This window comes from Somniosus microcephalus, chromosome 8 (genome assembly GCF_052327205.1).
Source record: "Somniosus microcephalus isolate GS21.2 chromosome 8, FLI_Smic_1.0, whole genome shotgun sequence".
In the NCBI taxonomy this organism is placed as follows: Eukaryota; Metazoa; Chordata; class Chondrichthyes; order Squaliformes; family Somniosidae; genus Somniosus; species Somniosus microcephalus.
Window position 1 is genome coordinate 163373907 of NC_140994.1, and position 18268 is coordinate 163392174.

At 38.1% G+C, this 18268-nt stretch overlaps 1 protein-coding gene across 3 annotated transcripts in view; it reads right to left on the reverse strand.

Annotated features, from left to right (window-relative positions):
- The window catches only part of csnk1a1 (casein kinase 1, alpha 1), a 67976-nt gene that overhangs the window by 33577 nt on the left and 16131 nt on the right, over positions 1-18268 (reverse strand). For 2 of the 3 annotated variants that reach the window (XR_015079306.1, XM_085995300.1), the window contains exons 4-5: positions 16246-16344; positions 10560-10643 (exon numbers count right to left, since the gene is read on the reverse strand). Coding sequence is in view for 2 of the 3 variants with exons in the window: in XM_085995300.1 (XP_085851426.1) it covers positions 10560-10643; positions 16246-16344 (183 nt within the window). In the remaining variant the exon portion in view is untranslated. The remainder of the gene's footprint in view (positions 1-10559; positions 10644-16245; positions 16345-18268) is intronic. The other variant, XM_085995301.1, reaches the window with a different exon arrangement.

Here is an 18268-nt window from a genome sequence, read left to right on the forward strand (position 1 = left end):
CAAAATTATAATATTGTAAAACTTGTGCTACAGTGGAGTTTGTCAGCAGGAATATTGAGTTCCAAAATAGGAAACTCAAAATAAGACTGTACTTTATGTAAAATCGGATTCTTACTTCATGTGGAAAATCACACCCATCTTTTGTTCACATAGTTCTTCCCCCAGCTCTCCCCCACCCCCCCACCCACCCCACAATTATAACCATTTTCTTTTTTATTTTAAAGAAAGTGATAGTATGCAGAATACCAAATCAGAAAAGGTATTAAAGCTGAGAGAGAAGGGCCTGAATTAGGGAGTAATATGCTTCATTTTCAGGAACTTTACTAAAAATTTAGACATTTTTCCTCCAGTCCAAAGATGTGCGAGTTAGGTTGATTGGCTATGACAAATTGACCCTTAGTGTTAGGGGGGTTAAACACATGGGGTTACGGGGATAGGGTGGGATATGTGTTGGTGTAGGGGTTACGGGGATCGGGTGGGATATGTGTCGGTGCAGGCTCGATGGGCCGAAATGGCCTCTATCTGCACTGTGGGGTTTCTGTGAAACCTTGATTGCTGAAATCCTTTGCCCATGTGATTTCCAATTTGAATAGAAACATATTTGCTAATGGGGGGATGTTAGCTGCAAAAGTTAAGCTGGGAACGGTTCAAAGCATAACATTTGCCAATTTCTCAAATTTAGGATACATTATCCTGAATAAAATCAAAAAAATTCAGTATTACTACAAATTACAGTACCAATAAAACAAATAATCAACTTGCAAACATAACCCCTCCTCTCAAAGAAAATGGTGACTCATGCTGGTGGCCCGGGGGGGGCGGGAAACAACACTTTCTTTAGGGGTTCGGGGGTAGGCCAACAATTCTGGTGTTTGCAGAATCCCCCCCCCCCCCCACCACCACAAATCATCGTTTTAATCTCCCAACACTCATCAGTAACCAAAAGACGACTTCAGATATGTCCAAAATGCAATTGAATAGGATTAAACTTAATTATTCCAATACTTTTTGCTTTGTGCAGTTTGCCTACATCTTCAGAAGTTGTGAAAGAAAAACTATAAAATTACACATGGAGCTCATTCACATTTTATATGATTAACACACATCCATTCCTAACATTAAGCAAATGAAGGAATGGCAGCAAGTGCATTATAATGGCCTTTTCCCTCACTTATTCATCTGAGCAATATATCTCCATATATCAAGTTTAACTGACCTAAAGTTTCAACATGCAGTCCTGCCCTCTAAATGTACCATCTTTGTCACATTTCCAAGGTTAGCCACTGAAACATAAGGTCACCTTCCTAATTCTCCGATGGCCAAGCAGATAAACACCACCCAGTATAGCACAAAGCCATGCAAACCAGAAGACTGGAGGGTGTACTCCAAGTTAAATGATCTCAGTTATTGGCATCTAGGAAAACAGCCACCCAAGGCTCCTAAATGCTAAGCAGCGACTCCTGCTGCATGTATGAGCATTGAGCAAGAATAGAACTAGGCTCAGTTCTAATTCCACTCCATGTTCAAATAACCTGCCAATTACAGGAAACTTTGTTATATCCGGCACCGACGGGACCGAGCTGTTACCGATCTATCAAAACTGCCGGACATACCAGCGTTAATGTTGAAGCATACGGAGGTTTTCATCTCCGTATCGGACAACACTGTTGCTTAGCAACAGCTTCTAAACTGTTGGCCCGTACCTTGGAAGCGTCTCTGTAGCTTAGCAACAGCTTGAGACTTTCCAGAGCCTGACTGTTGGAAAAAAAAGCCACGAGAAGAAAAAAAACCTAACAAAACAGCTCCTGATTTCTGCCGGTAGATTGAGGTTTCCGGACATACAACCGCCGGATAAACCAAAGTTTCCTGTATCACCATTTAGGTTTGCACCGGTACTTGGCTAAATAAGCTGAATGACAATGCTGGAATTAGTTTCATACCAATGGAGGTACAATTTACACAACGTTCAGCAAGAATGAGTTACCTCTATATTTTATAAAGAAAGTCATTCTTCAGCTCAATTACTTTGATATCTGTAAAATACACTACTGGTTTTGATCAATCTACACCCTGGCTCCTTGTACACCCAAAAATTCAGCTAAGATACCAACAATCAGTAATCAGCTTTAATTGGGCAGCTAATTTTTTTTTTTTTTTTTTTTAAACCAAAGAGCTCCACCAGCTCCATATTATATGTTTAGTAATACCCTAGATTTTATATCATACCACCTGAATTTTAGATTCATCTGTACGTTCTGGCAATTGTGCAGCAACATCAACATACATAAAATGCATACCTGAACAGAGCTGTAGGGCAATAATTCAATCAATTTACAAATGATTTTTGCAAATACAGCTTGAATGGTTCAAAGCATCAATATAGTTCAGACTCACTCTTCAGGACCTTGCTCATAGGATATGTTGGATGTGCATTCTGCTCAGATCTTAAAATATGGAACACTAAATTGCCAATCAGGTTCATTCGATAAAATGCACCCGACATCAAGTCATCTATTTCCAGGGGGAAAAACATGCCACACTTCATTTCTAGCAAAACACCAGCACTTTTGAGCTTCGGCTTTATGGACAGATACACTTCACCCAAGACATGTGCAGATTCAGCAAGGTTGGCATTATTAATACAATATTGTGCACACGGTGAAAGATTGGACTATGTTCGTCTAGACCCCCAGTTTCTTTTTAGCAGCAGATAGTGCAGACACAGCAAAGATCCAAGGTGGTAAAAGACCATTACCTACCAAGGGAACATAGGAACAGGAGTTGGCCATTTAGCCCCTCGAGCCTGTTCTGCCATTCAATGTGATCATGGCTGATCTGTGACCTAACTCCATATACTCTCCTTTGGCCCATATCCCTTAATAGCTTTGGTTAACAAAAATCAATCAATCTCAGATTTAAAATGAACTCATCTAGCATCAATTGCCATTTGTGGAAGAGAGTTCCAAACTGTTACCACACCATGTGTGAAGTGTTTCCTAATTTCACGCCCGAAAGGTCTGGCTGTAATTTTTAGACTATGCCCCTAGCCCTAGAATCCCCAACCAGCGGAAATAGTTTCTCTCTATCTACCCTATCTTTTCCCCTTAATATCTTGAAAACTTCAATCAAATCACCCTTAACCTTCTAAATTTTAGGGAGTACAACCTTAATTTGTGTAATCTCTCCTCGTAATTTAACCCTTAAGAGTCCTGGTATCATTCAGGTAAAGCTACACTGCAATCCCATATATCCTTCCTACAGTGTGGTTCCTAGAACAGCTCACAGTACTCCAGGTGTGGTCTAACCAGGGCTTTGTATAGCTGTAGCATAACTTCTACTCCCTTGTATTCTAATCCTCTAGATATAACGGCCAGCATTCCATTAGCCTTTTTGATTATTTTCTGTACCTGTTCATGACATTTTAATGAACTATGTACCTGGACCCCCCCAAAGTCTCTTTGGATCTCCAGTTTTTAACTTCTCGCCATTTAGAAACTACACTGTGCTATCCTTTTTATGTTGAAAGTGGATGACCTCACATTTGCCTACATTGAACACCATTTGCACAGTTTCACTCACTTAATCTATAAATATTGCTTTGTAATTTTATGCTTTCTTCTACACTACCTACAATGCCGCCTATCTTTGTGGCATTAGCAAATTTGGATATGTGGCTTTCTATCCCATCATCTAAGTTGTTAATAAACACAATAAATACTTGAGGCCCCAACACAGATCCCTGGAGGAAACCACTAGTCAAATCCAAACAATTTGAGTACCTGCCCATTATCCCTACTCTCGGTCTCCTGCCACTCAGCCAATTTCCTAAACAGGTAAATAATTTGCCTTCAATTCCATGGGCTTCAACTTCAGTTAACCATCTCACTCATGGACTTCAGCAAATGCCTTCTGCAAGTTCATATAAATAACTTCCATAGACATTCCCCTGTCCACTACTTTAGTCACCTCTTCAAAAAATTCAAACTGGTTCCATCAGGCATGACCTATCTTTCACACATTCATGATGATCTCTGATCAGCTGAAAATTTTCAAGGCGTTCAGTTACTCCAGCCTTAATTACAGATTCTAGTAATTTCCTGACAACAGATGTTAGGCTAACCAGTCAATAATTCCCTGGTTTCCCTCTCTGTCGCCATTCTTAAATAGCGGAGTGACATGCGCAATTTTCCAATCTAAAAGAATGGCTCCTGAATCTTGAGAACTTTGGAAGTTCATAATTAGGGCACCTGCAACGTTCTCACCTACTTCCTTTTAAAACCCTGGGATGAAAACCACCTGGTCCTGAGGATTTGTCACTCGTTAGTGCCATTATTTTCTTCATTACTGTTATTTTGCTTAAGTTAATTATGTCGAGTCCCTGTCCCTGATTCAATATTAGTTTCCTTGGGATTTCAGGCATGCTATCTTCCTTCCTCTACTGTAAATACTGACGCATAGTAATTATTCAACATGACTGCCATTTCCTTATCATTGACAATATCACCAATATCAGTTTTCAAGGGGCCAACATTGCTCCGGAGTCCTGACCACCTTCCTTTTCCTAATATAATTGTAAAAATTGCGTGTGTTGATTTTGATATCGCTTGCAAGTTTCTTTTCATACTCCCTTAACATAGGAACTCAAAGAAGAAAGTAGAGTGGAAAAATATAGAATGCCCTGTGAACATGGACACTTAAGGATCTACAACCATTTGGGAATGGAGGCAAAGAAACAGAACGATCAAATTACTACCTTCATAATAACTATTAGAGGTGCCTAGCAATGACAAGTTAAGTTTAAGTTCAGGACAACTGACCCAGGTTTAGATATAGTCAGGAGAAAAACCGTAGGAATTAAAATAACTGGCAATACTTCAGGATAGACCATGCTGTAGGAATTTATCTCATCTAAGCCCAAGGGTGAACCTTCATTCTCTAATCAGGTACAATTGTTGCAACGTTAGAATACTGCTTTTTAGCCACAAAATATAGCAGTCAGTCCAAAAGCATGAAGAAGCAGACTCTTCAACTGTTGCACGTACTGGAGCCACAGTAAAATTGACCCTTATTTTGAATGACATGAAGACTGCTTGTTGACATGTTAGAAAGTGCCAATGGCCGCCCATTCCTCTTCTAATATCTATCGACCAAAGATAGCTGCTGCTCAGAGAACTGAAATAGAATTTCTCCTCAGATGGAAAGGATAGGAATTTAATATGGTCAATAACCGCATGGCTTGTACTAGGGGCCTGGCACAACCAGAAATTAATATTAAGTATTCAGGAATATGGTCTGTTATGCCAAACCATAAATCTCTCCGAAAAGCCACAGCTGCCTCAACTGTAGTGAAGCTGCGCTGTGTCAAATAGACTGGATGTTGCTCCCGCACACACCTCTCGTCCTCTTTCCCTCCCCCCTCAAAAAAAGGCTGCTACCCTTGTATGGACCATAATTAGCATACTGTAACCAAATGCAAAAAATTAGTTGGAAAAATTAATATTTAACCTAATTTTGGTCAAAAAGTTAGCTCGAACAAAAATTAAGCCCTTCCTATACTTGTGCTGTCTGAAAAACAAGTCTAGTGCAGCACCATACAATTTTGTTTTTGTTGTACTTTCATCCGCAGCTCAGAGATAGCACATTCATCTCCAAGTCAAAAGGTTGTGGGTTCAAGTACCACTCCAGAGAATGGAGCACAAAATCTAGTGCAATACTGCATTACTGACACTCCAATTGGGGGGGTTGCACCGAATGAGGCCATTTTTTGGATGAGATGTTAAACTGAGGCCCCGTCTGCCCTTTCAGATAAATGTCAACGATCCCATGGCACTAGTTCAAAAGAAGAGCTGGGAAGTCATCCTGACCAATGTTTATCGTTCAATCAATATCACTTTAAAAAGAGAGATTATCTGGTCATTATCACATTATTGTTTGTGGGACCTTGCTGTGTGCAAATCAGCTGCCATGTTTGCTACATTACAACAGTCCGCACACAAAAAAAAACCTTAATTGGCTGTAAAGGGCTTTGGGATGTCCTGAGGTTGTGAAAGGCGCTATATAAATGTAAGTCTTTCTTTGTAAAGGGTGAAAATTACTGATCACTACTGATCAAGTCAATACTTTCCCAACAGACACAGTGGGCATGTTTAACAAATGCCATCCCCTGCAAAAAAATAGAAAATTTGTGGCAGCATCGGAAGACTTAATTACTTAAACGTCATGGCCAAAATTACAATTTTCCATTCATAAAAGTATCCAGTGGCATTAATTTTACTAGGGAGCTACAATGCAAACCAATTTTTTGGGGTACAAGAGATGTCTGAACTGCTAAAGGAATATTTTGCAATTTGAATAAACAAGTTATTTCAAATGAGACACTTCATGTACACACCTAATTTTAAGTTTCTGTGCCATTAGATTTACAATACAGAGGGCACATATTACATTTACAAGCGCCATCCTTGGTTCAGTGGCAGCATTCTTGCCCGAGTCAGAGTTGTGGGTTCAAGTCTCTTTCCAGAGAGATGAACACATAATCTAGGCTGGCACTTCTGTGCAGGGAGGGACTGCCATCTTTTGGAGGAGACATTAAACTGAGGCCCCCTCAGGTGGATGTAAAATATCCCTTAGCATTGTTCGAAGAGGAGTAGCAAACTCACCTGGTCTCCTGGCCAGCGTTTATCCCTGGTGATTTATCTCATTGCTGTGTGGAACCTTGCTGCCACATTACAAGAGTGACTACACGCCAATAGTACACCATTGGCTTCATGAGAAAGTTAAAGGCACTATATAAATGCAAGTTCTTTTACATTGATAAATGACAAGCTTAAGGTGATCAAAAAAAAAAGTGGAAAGAGTAAGCCCATTCTACTTAGTCATCCCTTTTGCAATCACCACTCAAAAAACATTGCACTTTAACCACTAAGTTATTGGTTATCTACACAATGCGCCAAGCGAACAAGGAGAATTAAAAAATAAGTTGGGAAGTCAGAATAAATATATAATAAAGAGCAATTGCAGGTCTCTAATAAACGCCAGTTTCCAATGCACTATACTAAAAACTTTTAAAGCTAACTTCTGAAAAATCATCCACTGGCCTAATGATCTGCTGACAAGGAGACTGCTAAGTCATTCATTTGCCATCCTGTCTACTAAACAATCTCAGCTCTATTATTCTCTTAAAGGTTACTCAAGTAAAACCAAACTATGCTTAGTCACCCTAGAAACAAGCATTTGCACATTTGGCTTTAGCAAGCACTATTTTCAATGCCTTATCCTGGGATTACTTCAAGATAGCTTTATAATCATATTTAAAATGAAATCATTCACCCATGTGAAGTGCAAATTAATCATAGCTTGTTAGATAAATTTATTTCTAAACATGCAAATTCAATTTCCGGAAATGTACAAGGCAAGTTTAGTATAAATGCGTAGTCAAATTACTCTCACTCACTCAACTAAGACCACTGTCAATGCAAGTTCAAAATCATAAATAGTTGAAAGTTTAAACACAGCAATGTCCAAGGATCCTAGAATGCAAGTAAAGAGCCAAAAGTAGCTCATTGGCCAAAGTTGCAAATTTAGACATCCAGAAATTTTGCTACAATCTGGTCATGGAAATCCCCCTCTAATTACAAATCAACTCCACCTATGCAGCCAAAAGATAGCTAAACACAGTGATTAAACTAGTGTTCCACAAATTAGAAATACACTGCTAAGGGTTTGCCATTAGCTAGATCAGCTCATACTTATTTTTTTTATAATTGCAAGAGACTCAATTAAACATTTCAGAAACCAATTTAAGATAATCAGTACTGTAATTGAATGAGTACTGGGGGCAAGAGGGAGGAGAAAGGTGATCAAGGAAAAAGAAACCAATGTGAAAAGTACACATCAAACCAAGACTAGACCATTGTAGATCCACATTCATCTTGCTTTGAAGCACTGAAACCAGATGCTGAAGGAAGAGTACTAAGGCTAGATATTTCTGAAACGGTGATATTGTCAGATACCATCAACGCTTCAACATGCAACAGTGACATTTTGCAGCAACATGCATTATTGATTCCTATGTTCCGAGCAAAAATAAGACACTGTCAGCATTAAAATTATATAGCCATCAGCCCATCACCAAACTGAAAACAATCAATCCCACTTGTATATCAAAACAAACATCAGGTAATCTGGCTGGCTTGAAATTAATATCAATTCAGTTGCTTTGACTAATAGCCAAGTCTTCAAATTATGCCAAATTTAAACATCCAAATCTGTGAATCCGTTCACTACACAGGAATGAAAATTCACAGACGGGTCAAAGTAGCCAGTTCACTAGACTACAGGCCCCCAATGTCTGCATTACCACTACTAAATATTTGCTCGATTTATTTGAGTGCTGCATTCTTTAATTTACTATACACACACACACACACCAGAACCAACAACATAGTAGCTATGTATTACTATTTGGTAAAGCTCAACTAAGATTATGACAAAAGTACTAAAAAGATGGATACACAGCATTCAAAAATATCATCTGGATATCATTTTAACTAAGACAGTTAAGAGTTTTCCTTTTGGACAAGGCAACCATTTGACATGGTAACAGTGATAAAGATGGATCAGTTGAAATTAAATTGGTCAGTGGACAATAAAGTTAAGAGCAGTCATAGCTGTGACTAATCATGAATAAATCATTACTACTCAACTCCAAGGGGACATGGTATACTTTAAAAAAGTGTAAACTATGCATTTCACCCGTTTATTTATTCCTCTCCCCACCTTCTATTTACAAGCCCAAACATGTTCAAAATTATTTTTTTTGGCCCCATTAAAGATATTCTGAAATACCATGAGGCTTCACATGAGCAGAGTCACAAAATGACTGCTGGAAAAATGCTACCAATAATTTCAAAGAATGACCGAGATCAAATGCCTGACAACTACAATTATCTAAAGTTATAGGTGAGCAACAAGCAATTATGGGTCAAGCAGCTTCCTGCATGGTATTTAAACTTCAATGCTACCGAGTTGCCTACTTATCAGTGGCAAACCTATAGTATAAATAGGTTCTTAAACAATGTGATTTCCTTTCCAAGGTTCCAGCCAATCAGTACATCTCTCTGTTTAAGTGTGGAAATGCATATGAACAAACCTTATTTGCTTTCCAATTCCTCTTTTCATTGGAAGCCCCAGTTGAGATAAAATAGGCTAGTGTAAACAAGGTCAATTAGAAGTATCTGACCAGGCAAATTAAACAGCAAGCATCTGTCCAGTATTTATGGTCAGGTTTCTGTGTTGCACGCAGCATTTTATTGTAAAATTCTAATCTGCTTAATCCAAATGCAGAACAATTCCAAATTCAGGACACAACCAAAGATCACAAATAAGACAAATATAGTCAGTCAGTCACCAATTAGACAAACTCAATTAAGGCAGAAAGAACAGAGAGAGAAAATAAAGCAGCAAACCTTCAGACTGTGAGCTTGGAAGCACACAAACATGTGGATTCCAGTGCACAATTAGCTTGATGTTCAGCATCGTACCCAACACTGCTCGACTCGGATTATTTTCCTTGTAACAATTAATGGTGTTTTAAGTTCACCTGTTTTATGTAACTTTACTATGCTCCTCTCATCCTTGTTTTGAACTTGCCTGACAAAACATCCACTTATTCAAAATGAAATACTTCACATGCTTTAAAAAAGTCATACACTCTAAATTGTTCCAAACACAATCTAAACCAAACCTCCACACATTGGAAAATGGCTAAACTATGCTGGATGGTACCGATACAGCTCATCTACCACAAACATCCATGTTAATCCCTCAAAAATTGCTGTATAGGAAACCAAGATAAAAGACTAATTATTCAATAAGCAATTTTATTGTCTAGGGAAGAAAACGTTCAGTTCTAAGCAATTCTCTTCAATTGTTTTCGTTGAACACCCTTTCAACGCTATAATATATAATCCCCATTTAAGCTTTAGATGCTAATTCCAGTCACAATTAAAGAAATATTACTGGAAGCATGAAGGAATGTAAAGTCACTATAGGCAACATGGTGACTTAGTGCAGCACTCACCCAACACCTCCATGGTGGCTGGTCTGAGTCCCAGTGAAGGCCAACACTCCAACCTGCCCCCATTTTGCCAGTTCTCACTGTGGGAAGCTAACAAATCCAGACTTCAAGGTGGACACACCTCCTACCTAGCTGGTTCACAAAGCACCAGTGCCAAAGGGGTCGAACAAACGTGTTTGTTTTCTCCCAGCCAGAATTCAGTCAGAGGGAGGAAGGCTAAAACAAAACGAGTGCACAGATACATAGAAATATAAAGGTTATACATAAGTGGGTGAAACTTCAGCCCAATTCTAATAGCACACCATAGCTGGAAAAGAATTTGAAGGTCAATCCACTCGTTAACAGAAGAAATTTATTTCCAAGCAAGAAAACAAACACATGTTTACCATGTATGTCTGAATAATGCCAACATAGGTAGTGGCCTTAAATCTGATTGGAAAAATGAATTTTGGGGTGGCTTGAGTAGGAGACAGTTTCAGACCTGATTTAATCCTGAGAAAGCTGGGTCGTGAGAAGGACTAACAGTCATGCTTCTTTTCCTCTTCCCCACTGGAGATTCTAAACACTGAACAAATGAAGATTGTGGCAGTGCATGAACATTATTGCTGACATAGAAAGGCCAGCGCAGACAGGCAACACGGACGCTTTTAAGAAGGGGTAGCCAAATGCCATCCATCTCCCCAACATCAGCTCTATCAATTTTGTGTTCTAAATTAAGCATTAAAAGCAAAACCACCACAGTGCTTTCAAAATGAATGCAAAACCATTAAAAGCTTAGAAAAACAATGAGTTCCAGGATTGGAGTAAAATACCCCATTTAAATCTAAAGCTTAATGAGCAGGGGAGCAAGATTATATGGTTGCATCTGCAAAATTGTGTGTTGAAGTACAGCACAAGTGGCAGTTGAAGAAAAATACTGAGCACTGTGCCTGTATTAGTACAATATTAGCGGACATTTGGCAAGCTTAGTCAAGTATGTCCCGTGGCCTTAAATTAAGTTAATAATGTACAAAGCACCCAGGCAAGGTCAGAAGATAGAGGATCAATATCATGCACCTATGTCAAGCCTGCAGGTACTGCAGACAATTCTGTATGATCTGAAACTTGTGCTTTCCTGCTGTTCTGGTTTTAACTATTTTGTTGCATCTCCAAATTCAGAACGCAAAACTACTAAAAGGAGACATTAATAGATTACCATTAATGCAACATTTCAAGAATATGGATCCATCAATTTTCATAATGGCATTGCAAATACAGTAAACAGCTACTACACAGGAGAATGTTTAATCTTACGGAATTTACAATTTCCAAGGATTACAATGCTAAATAAGTTCAAGACCACAACAGCATTGCAACCTTTATTAAAATGGAAATTTCTCCAAATGTATTATGTAATGAATGTCAAGACCTTCAGTAAGGAAGAGGTAGAAGGCATTTAGGCAAAATAGTTTTTTTCAAATATTCAGAATGGTTAATATTAGGTGATAGGCATGCTAAATTGAAGTTTTTTGAAATAAGCATTTCACTGGATCACAGGCAAAAATTCCTCCCTCAATTAGACACAGATCTAATGCCATTATTTACAAGTCACATCTACAGAATTGTGTCTGCTTGCTCTTTAAACACAATTATTTCCATACAATTCTCCAAGCTATTATTAGCAGTAACATTATGTCTACACAATACTGGGACTACAGTGCTTTCTGCTTATTACATTAGCATTTCCAATTTCTTTTTGCAGAGAGAAACAGGAGTAATTTTGTCACTCAATCCTCCCATGCTACTTTTTTTTTTTTTTAAAGCCACTTGACGACCAAGGCTTTTATTACCTTTGCAGATTTTCCAAAATAAGTTTCCTGAAGCTCATGTCAAACTTGTCTCTTTACAGTATTATCTCATCTTCAGAATTGGAACAAAATCTTAGTGCAAACCATGACAATATATGGCCTTACATTAAATTCAAAGTCAATATTGGTCATTTATCATTGACTATATATCCTCATCAATAGGATGCAAACACCTTTTTCTTCCTGAGCTTTGAAACTGCACATTTCTTCCTCTTCTCCTTCAAAGACACAAATTTCAAGTTCGAGTACTGCTCCAGAGGCAGTCACCCTCCAGTAACACTTGTGAACCTAGAAAGGGAACATAAGGCTATTCAGCCAAAGGGTACCACAACCAAGCCTGATCCCATCCTCACGCAACATCTGCACATGCAGATATCCCTGGAGGGATCAAGAATGGAAACCCTAGTTGACATTCACCTTTCAAACCAAGGGTGCCGAGGTCGAATGTAGCTTCCTAACTGCCACCTAACTCAGATTAGCTAATTTAACATGGAGTTAACCGGGAACCCAGCTACTGTGTATGGTTCAACTACAAGCACCTTAAGCAGCTGAGATAAAGAAATCACTAAATCTTTGAAGATGCTATTCAAAGCAACATAGAAGGGAATAATTATTTGTTAATGTGTGCTGCCCAGATAACTAGATTTTATAAGAAAGTCTAAGTTACCAGGGAGAAAGCTCACAGAAACCAGAACTGGCCTAACACCATCCAAGAAGGATACTCCAAACTGGAATAACAGCAATCTAAGTAGTTACAAAGTAGGGAACTGTAGACAGGACTAGAATACAGAATCAGTTTATGTATTGGACTGTAAAAGTTTAGGTTCTGACAGTAATAAGGGATGCACTGTAATCTATCATGTAGTACATACTGTATTATGCCAGTTTACTTATGACTGCTACTTATTAATAAAAGCATTGTCTTTATTAAAGGAAGTCTGTCTGCTGGAGCATATGAACTTTTATTCTGAGCTGCTGTTTAAGATATGTTGCAATTATACTCGTAGTGTTGCCATTAGGGTGAATTTCAACACTATATGCAGTTATACTACAAAAACATACACTGAACTAAAATGTTGCTTAAATGCCAGCTCTGGGTAAACAAGCAACTGGGTTGAACACTGCCAAACCTAGCAACCAATAAATCACAGTTCAACACCACAAATTCCATTTGATCTTTGATGTAATTTTGAGATACAAAATATAAAATGCTGACAAAAACTTACAATACACAGATTTTAGTAATAATGTTTCATTTACACAATCCAAAATTACCTCATCTCACCTCCTCCAAGTTCAAATTTGCCAGAACAGGTGGCACAGCCACCTGGTCCCAGAGAGTGGCAGATTAACCCTTGCAATTCGCAGACAGAGCTAGCTTCACCTGAACTATTGGGACACAGAGTGCAAGTCATACACTTCCTAAAAGCAGGAAGAAAAAAAATCAATGCATCTCTCGCACACCTTTCTATCCGAGAAACTGTGCAGAAAGATGCATAGAATAGATGATCATCAGGAAGATGAACAAAATTACAGAAATTAATGCCCAGTAGCTCAGCTGTACAATAACATTTCTTTCGGGTGTGGTACTGAGACATACAAACCATGAAAGTTCCAGGTTCAATCTCTGGTCATAGTTAATTGATCTCAGAAGGGACAACAGAATTAGTCTCAGCACCCCTGGACTATGGAGGGTAAAAAGTCAGTTCCTCCTCACTATCCAGTAATTCCTTCTGGAAAGGAAAATGCACACGTGGATGTTGGATGAAGATAAAATTGGGCCCACTATGATAAACCCCACAAGTAACTAGTCTGTTGATGCATTCTGTCCAGGTTTGCATGAAAAAGTGCCATTTCAGGGGCTACCAACATCTACAGAACTCTACCCCGGACAAGTTACCACTGATGGCAAGGGTCATAGAAGGAGAAAAGACAATGAAATATTCCCAGAAAACTAAAACCCCAACATGTTTTTTAATGCCACCTGTACACACCAGAAAAAGTCCCCATAAGGCGTACAGCAGCTTTCGTATATAATAGCATAATATAGTCTCTTCGGTACGACTGAAATAAAGAACTTTGTTGCTCATCAGAGGGGAAAGCAATATCTTTGCAGACAATCTTCCTTTAAGATTAAAGTTAATAGGCCCAAGTTGGCATTCATACAGGCAGACTCTGGTAAACATTTTTGAAGGGGATAGCAGCACCTAAAATGGTATAAAAAAAACATGCTTCGCTGATGTATATCAATGTGACTAGAAAAACCATTTGAATTTATTTTTAAAAAAAGGCTGTTTGGCGCTCCAAAAGTTATCTGTCACTATAAACAGATCCAATATACCTTCAAATGCAGCATGCTTAATGTTGCCAATGCTGCCTGTCTGCTCAAGCTCAAAAATGACAAACTTCAATCAAGCACACAAACATACAAAGCTCAAATTTATTCCTTATGAAATGAAAGTGGAATTAACATCACTAATTACCTTGGTGCCATAATTTATAGATTTTTCAAAAATGACTAGAATTCACACATTTAACTCCTTGCACTTTTGTACACATTGATTTTAGTCACATATCTGCCATCTAAAATATATATGGGGCAAGCAACCACAATAGCCATGTGAAATAAATGAACAGTTTGCTTAACCTTCTCCCATTTTTACTTATTTACCTGGATTTTATAAGGTCCAAACCCATAGGATAGACGGCAATACACCAAAATGGATTGACAAGTGGTTGGTAGACAAAGTTTAAGTGCATGGGCAAGCATCTGCTTAGCAGCCAGTTACCAGTGAACTGCTACAAGTTTCAGTAACGGGACTGTGATTTATAATTTTTAAAAATAAATGATTTAGAGGAAGGAAATTATGAACAATGCTCACAAATTCAAAAGGACCTTGATGAGCTCAATCAATGGGTGGAGAAATGGCAGATGAGATTTAATACAGGGAAATGCAAGATTATGAGAATTGGCAGATGGCAGGCTGATGCAGGTGCTAAATGGGAACATATTGAAGTATCGGAACAGGAAAGAGATGTTAGTGGACAGGTCACAAACAATCAGCACAATGTTCCCAGGCTGTTAAAAAAGTAAACAGAATGTTGGGGTGCACAGCAATGCGTACAACATAAAGTCAGATAGGTCATCTTAAAACTGGTCCTTGCAAGACCACATCTAGAGTACAGTTTTGGTCTCCATTTCAAAAAGGATATTTGTTATTGAATGGCAATATGGTTGATTCCAGAACTCGAGGGAATATGAATTACCCTAGGTCTGTCCTCTATGGAAAAGAGAAGACAGAGGGAATATGATAGAAGTGTTTAAAATTAGGAAATGTTTGGGTAAATTGGATCCAAGTAAGCTTTTCTGCCATGTACAGAACTTAAGCACAAGGGGTCATATTTACAAATTAAAGACAAAAGAAAATAGTCAAAGGAGGAACTTTCTTTTTTTTTTAAAACTAAAATGGTGGTTTCGTATGTGGAACAGATGGTCAGCATAGGTGGTGGAACATAAAACTTTAATTGGTTTCAAGGAGGAACTCGGCAGGTTCTCGTTGACAAATGGAATTTAGGATTATTAGAAATGTACCATGGGAATACTGTAGCCAGGTGAGCTAGATAGACCAATGGTCTTCTCCTGCTTGAAACCGTTACTATGTTATTTACACTTAAAAAGAAACACCTGGAGATTTCTTATTGCAAAAATTCCATTGCAAGTATTTAGGTTCAGCCAGAAGGCAGCAACATAAAGCCAGTATCAAGAACTAGTAAACGACCTGTCCCATTGTAGTTGTTTTACTTTCCAGACGACCCAATGCTATTACATCAATAGTTTTAAGACATTACAATTTATGGGGATGGGGGGGGGGGGGGGGGTTGAAAGACCTGTTCATTTATTTTACATGATCTATTGTATGTTGACATGTAAAGTTAAATCCACAGTACACTATTTTAAGAACATCCGTATAACTTCTTAGTGCTTTGTGCCTTCATTTAACTGGCCCAGATGGGAATAGTATGATAACATTTCAAGCATCTTATTTTTGAAGTACACATCTTCAGATCTATTGCAATTTTCAGGATCATGTTTTAAAACAGAACATCCAAAATTAAATGGAATCATAGTAAAAATGAACAGGCTAGTTTACTGTTCGCAAAACAGGTATTTAAGGTATTATTGAAAATAAGTTCCTTCTAAACAATGAAGGCATTTATAGTAATAATAAGGCTTGAAAGTACTTTGGCTGTCCTCTCCATTAAATTAGATTTCTGCTAAACTGTCCCAGATATGATAAGCACATTAATGTGAATACCAACCTTATTACAATGACGTCCAATACCCATTAGAAAGTTGTCCGGTTTGATATCTCTGTGAATAAAATTCTTTGTATGCACATATTCAATTCTGCTGATCATCTGAAAAACAGAAAACAAATGTGAGAAGATCTTAACAAAAAGGCACATTTACATTCATATTACTTTTCAAGGCTCAAATGATTCTGTACACCTATGTCACAAAAATAGTGAACTAAAAGCTGCACAGAGCTTGCTATGAATCATGACTGCCTCAAAAAAAGGTAAAAAGTGCTTTAATGTGTATTGCCAAATATTGGGAAAAAGTCTAATACTAGGCTTTAATTCTATTTCTTTCCTGTCGTGTACTTTGCCTTCCCATTTAAAGCTCTGCCAATCCAAATTACATTTGTTATGCAAGTTAATGCTTAAATATCTAATGTTAAAACTACAAGTGTTTGAATGTTAATTATGGTTTGCATATGTGTGCACATCACACAGCAAGAGCCAATTAGATTTCTTCACACTGGGTTCACTGCTATGCTGTACAGTGCAGAATTTCCCAATTCCAGCTTCTAGTTCTACTTGCTCCCACAGCAACACCCAGGCAAGAGCATGCACTAGGTTTGTACTTTTCAAATGTCAACTTCTGGCCAGAAGCGTGCAAACACACACCCCTACATCAGAGTTTTGCTGATTTCCCTCAAATTTAATTTGCAAACAAAACCATAGGATTATTTTGGAATTCAAAGCATATGCAGGACAGATTTTGCAATATTTATTTCTCTCCCCCAGAATATTTTGAGCAGGCATCACTGAATTTCATAATCCTGATCTAAAATAAGCTTATCAACTAAAGTATTTGCTAAAGCACAAATTGTTTTCTTAATAAAATAGCATCTTAAGGTACGGAATGAAAATCATCAGGTTATAAAAAGCTAATTGACTCGCAATGTATACTTCGAACTAGCCACAAAAAAAAAGACCACTTGCATGTATAGCAGATAGTAACCCAATGATCCCATTGTGAAGCTAATGTATTATACTGCACCACTGAATAAATGAGCACATAGCATATTTAGTAGCCTGCAGCTTTAGTATACCTTTCTTCCCAAAGTAATTATGCTTAAGAATTTGTGAAATCATCTCACTCAACCCATGTCTAATGCCACACAGTTCCACTGAGATCAGTGCCACAAACTATGGCAAAGAGTTCAATTTAGAAGCTAGCACTGCTGCAAAAAATAGCACATCTGGCAGAGACCAATGGGCAACACAAATGTATAATTTCTAAGTAATACTGGGATAAATAAAAGAACCAAACACTACTAGATGTGGTTTAAGGCACAAATTGCTTTTATAATGAGTTCACAACTAAAAACTAAGGGAAATAACTCATTCTCTGGCATTTGGAAACTAAACCAAGTCTTCAGCAAAAAAAAATCAAGGCTTACTCACAAGCATAGATGAGCACTAACTTTTGTAAGTTTACAAATACAAGGGGGTAGGTAGATTTTGAGCTTGCCACCCAGGCAAAAAACTGGCTTTGCGGATTCGCAATCAATGGAAATGAAAATCGGGCAGTTTCTAGAACAGGCGGCTGATCCGCAACGCACATTTTACACCTGGGCGGCAAGTTGAAACTCTACCCTAACGTGTGTGAAAAATTGAAATCCACTTAGCTTAGATAAGAAATGTAAATCTAAAATGTGCTCATTTGAAAAAAAAAGACGAATACTGAAGAGACAAAAAACAGAACTGCTATTAATGTTGGCTACTATGGCTGTGCATCCAAAAGGATTACTTTGCATCAGTCCACAAGTAACGAAAGAGACATTTCAACTGATACTGACCAGTATGCCTACTGCCAATCAGAAGCTCCTTGAAACTATAGCAAATAAACTAACCAACCACAAATCACAAATCTTATGGCTAATTTGTCTCTAAGCCAAATCGGTCAACTTTTTATCAATCTCATGAACCAGAAACCGAATCTTGACTAGTATAAATAGCTTTTGACATTTAAAGAATCTTGAGGTGCAAGATT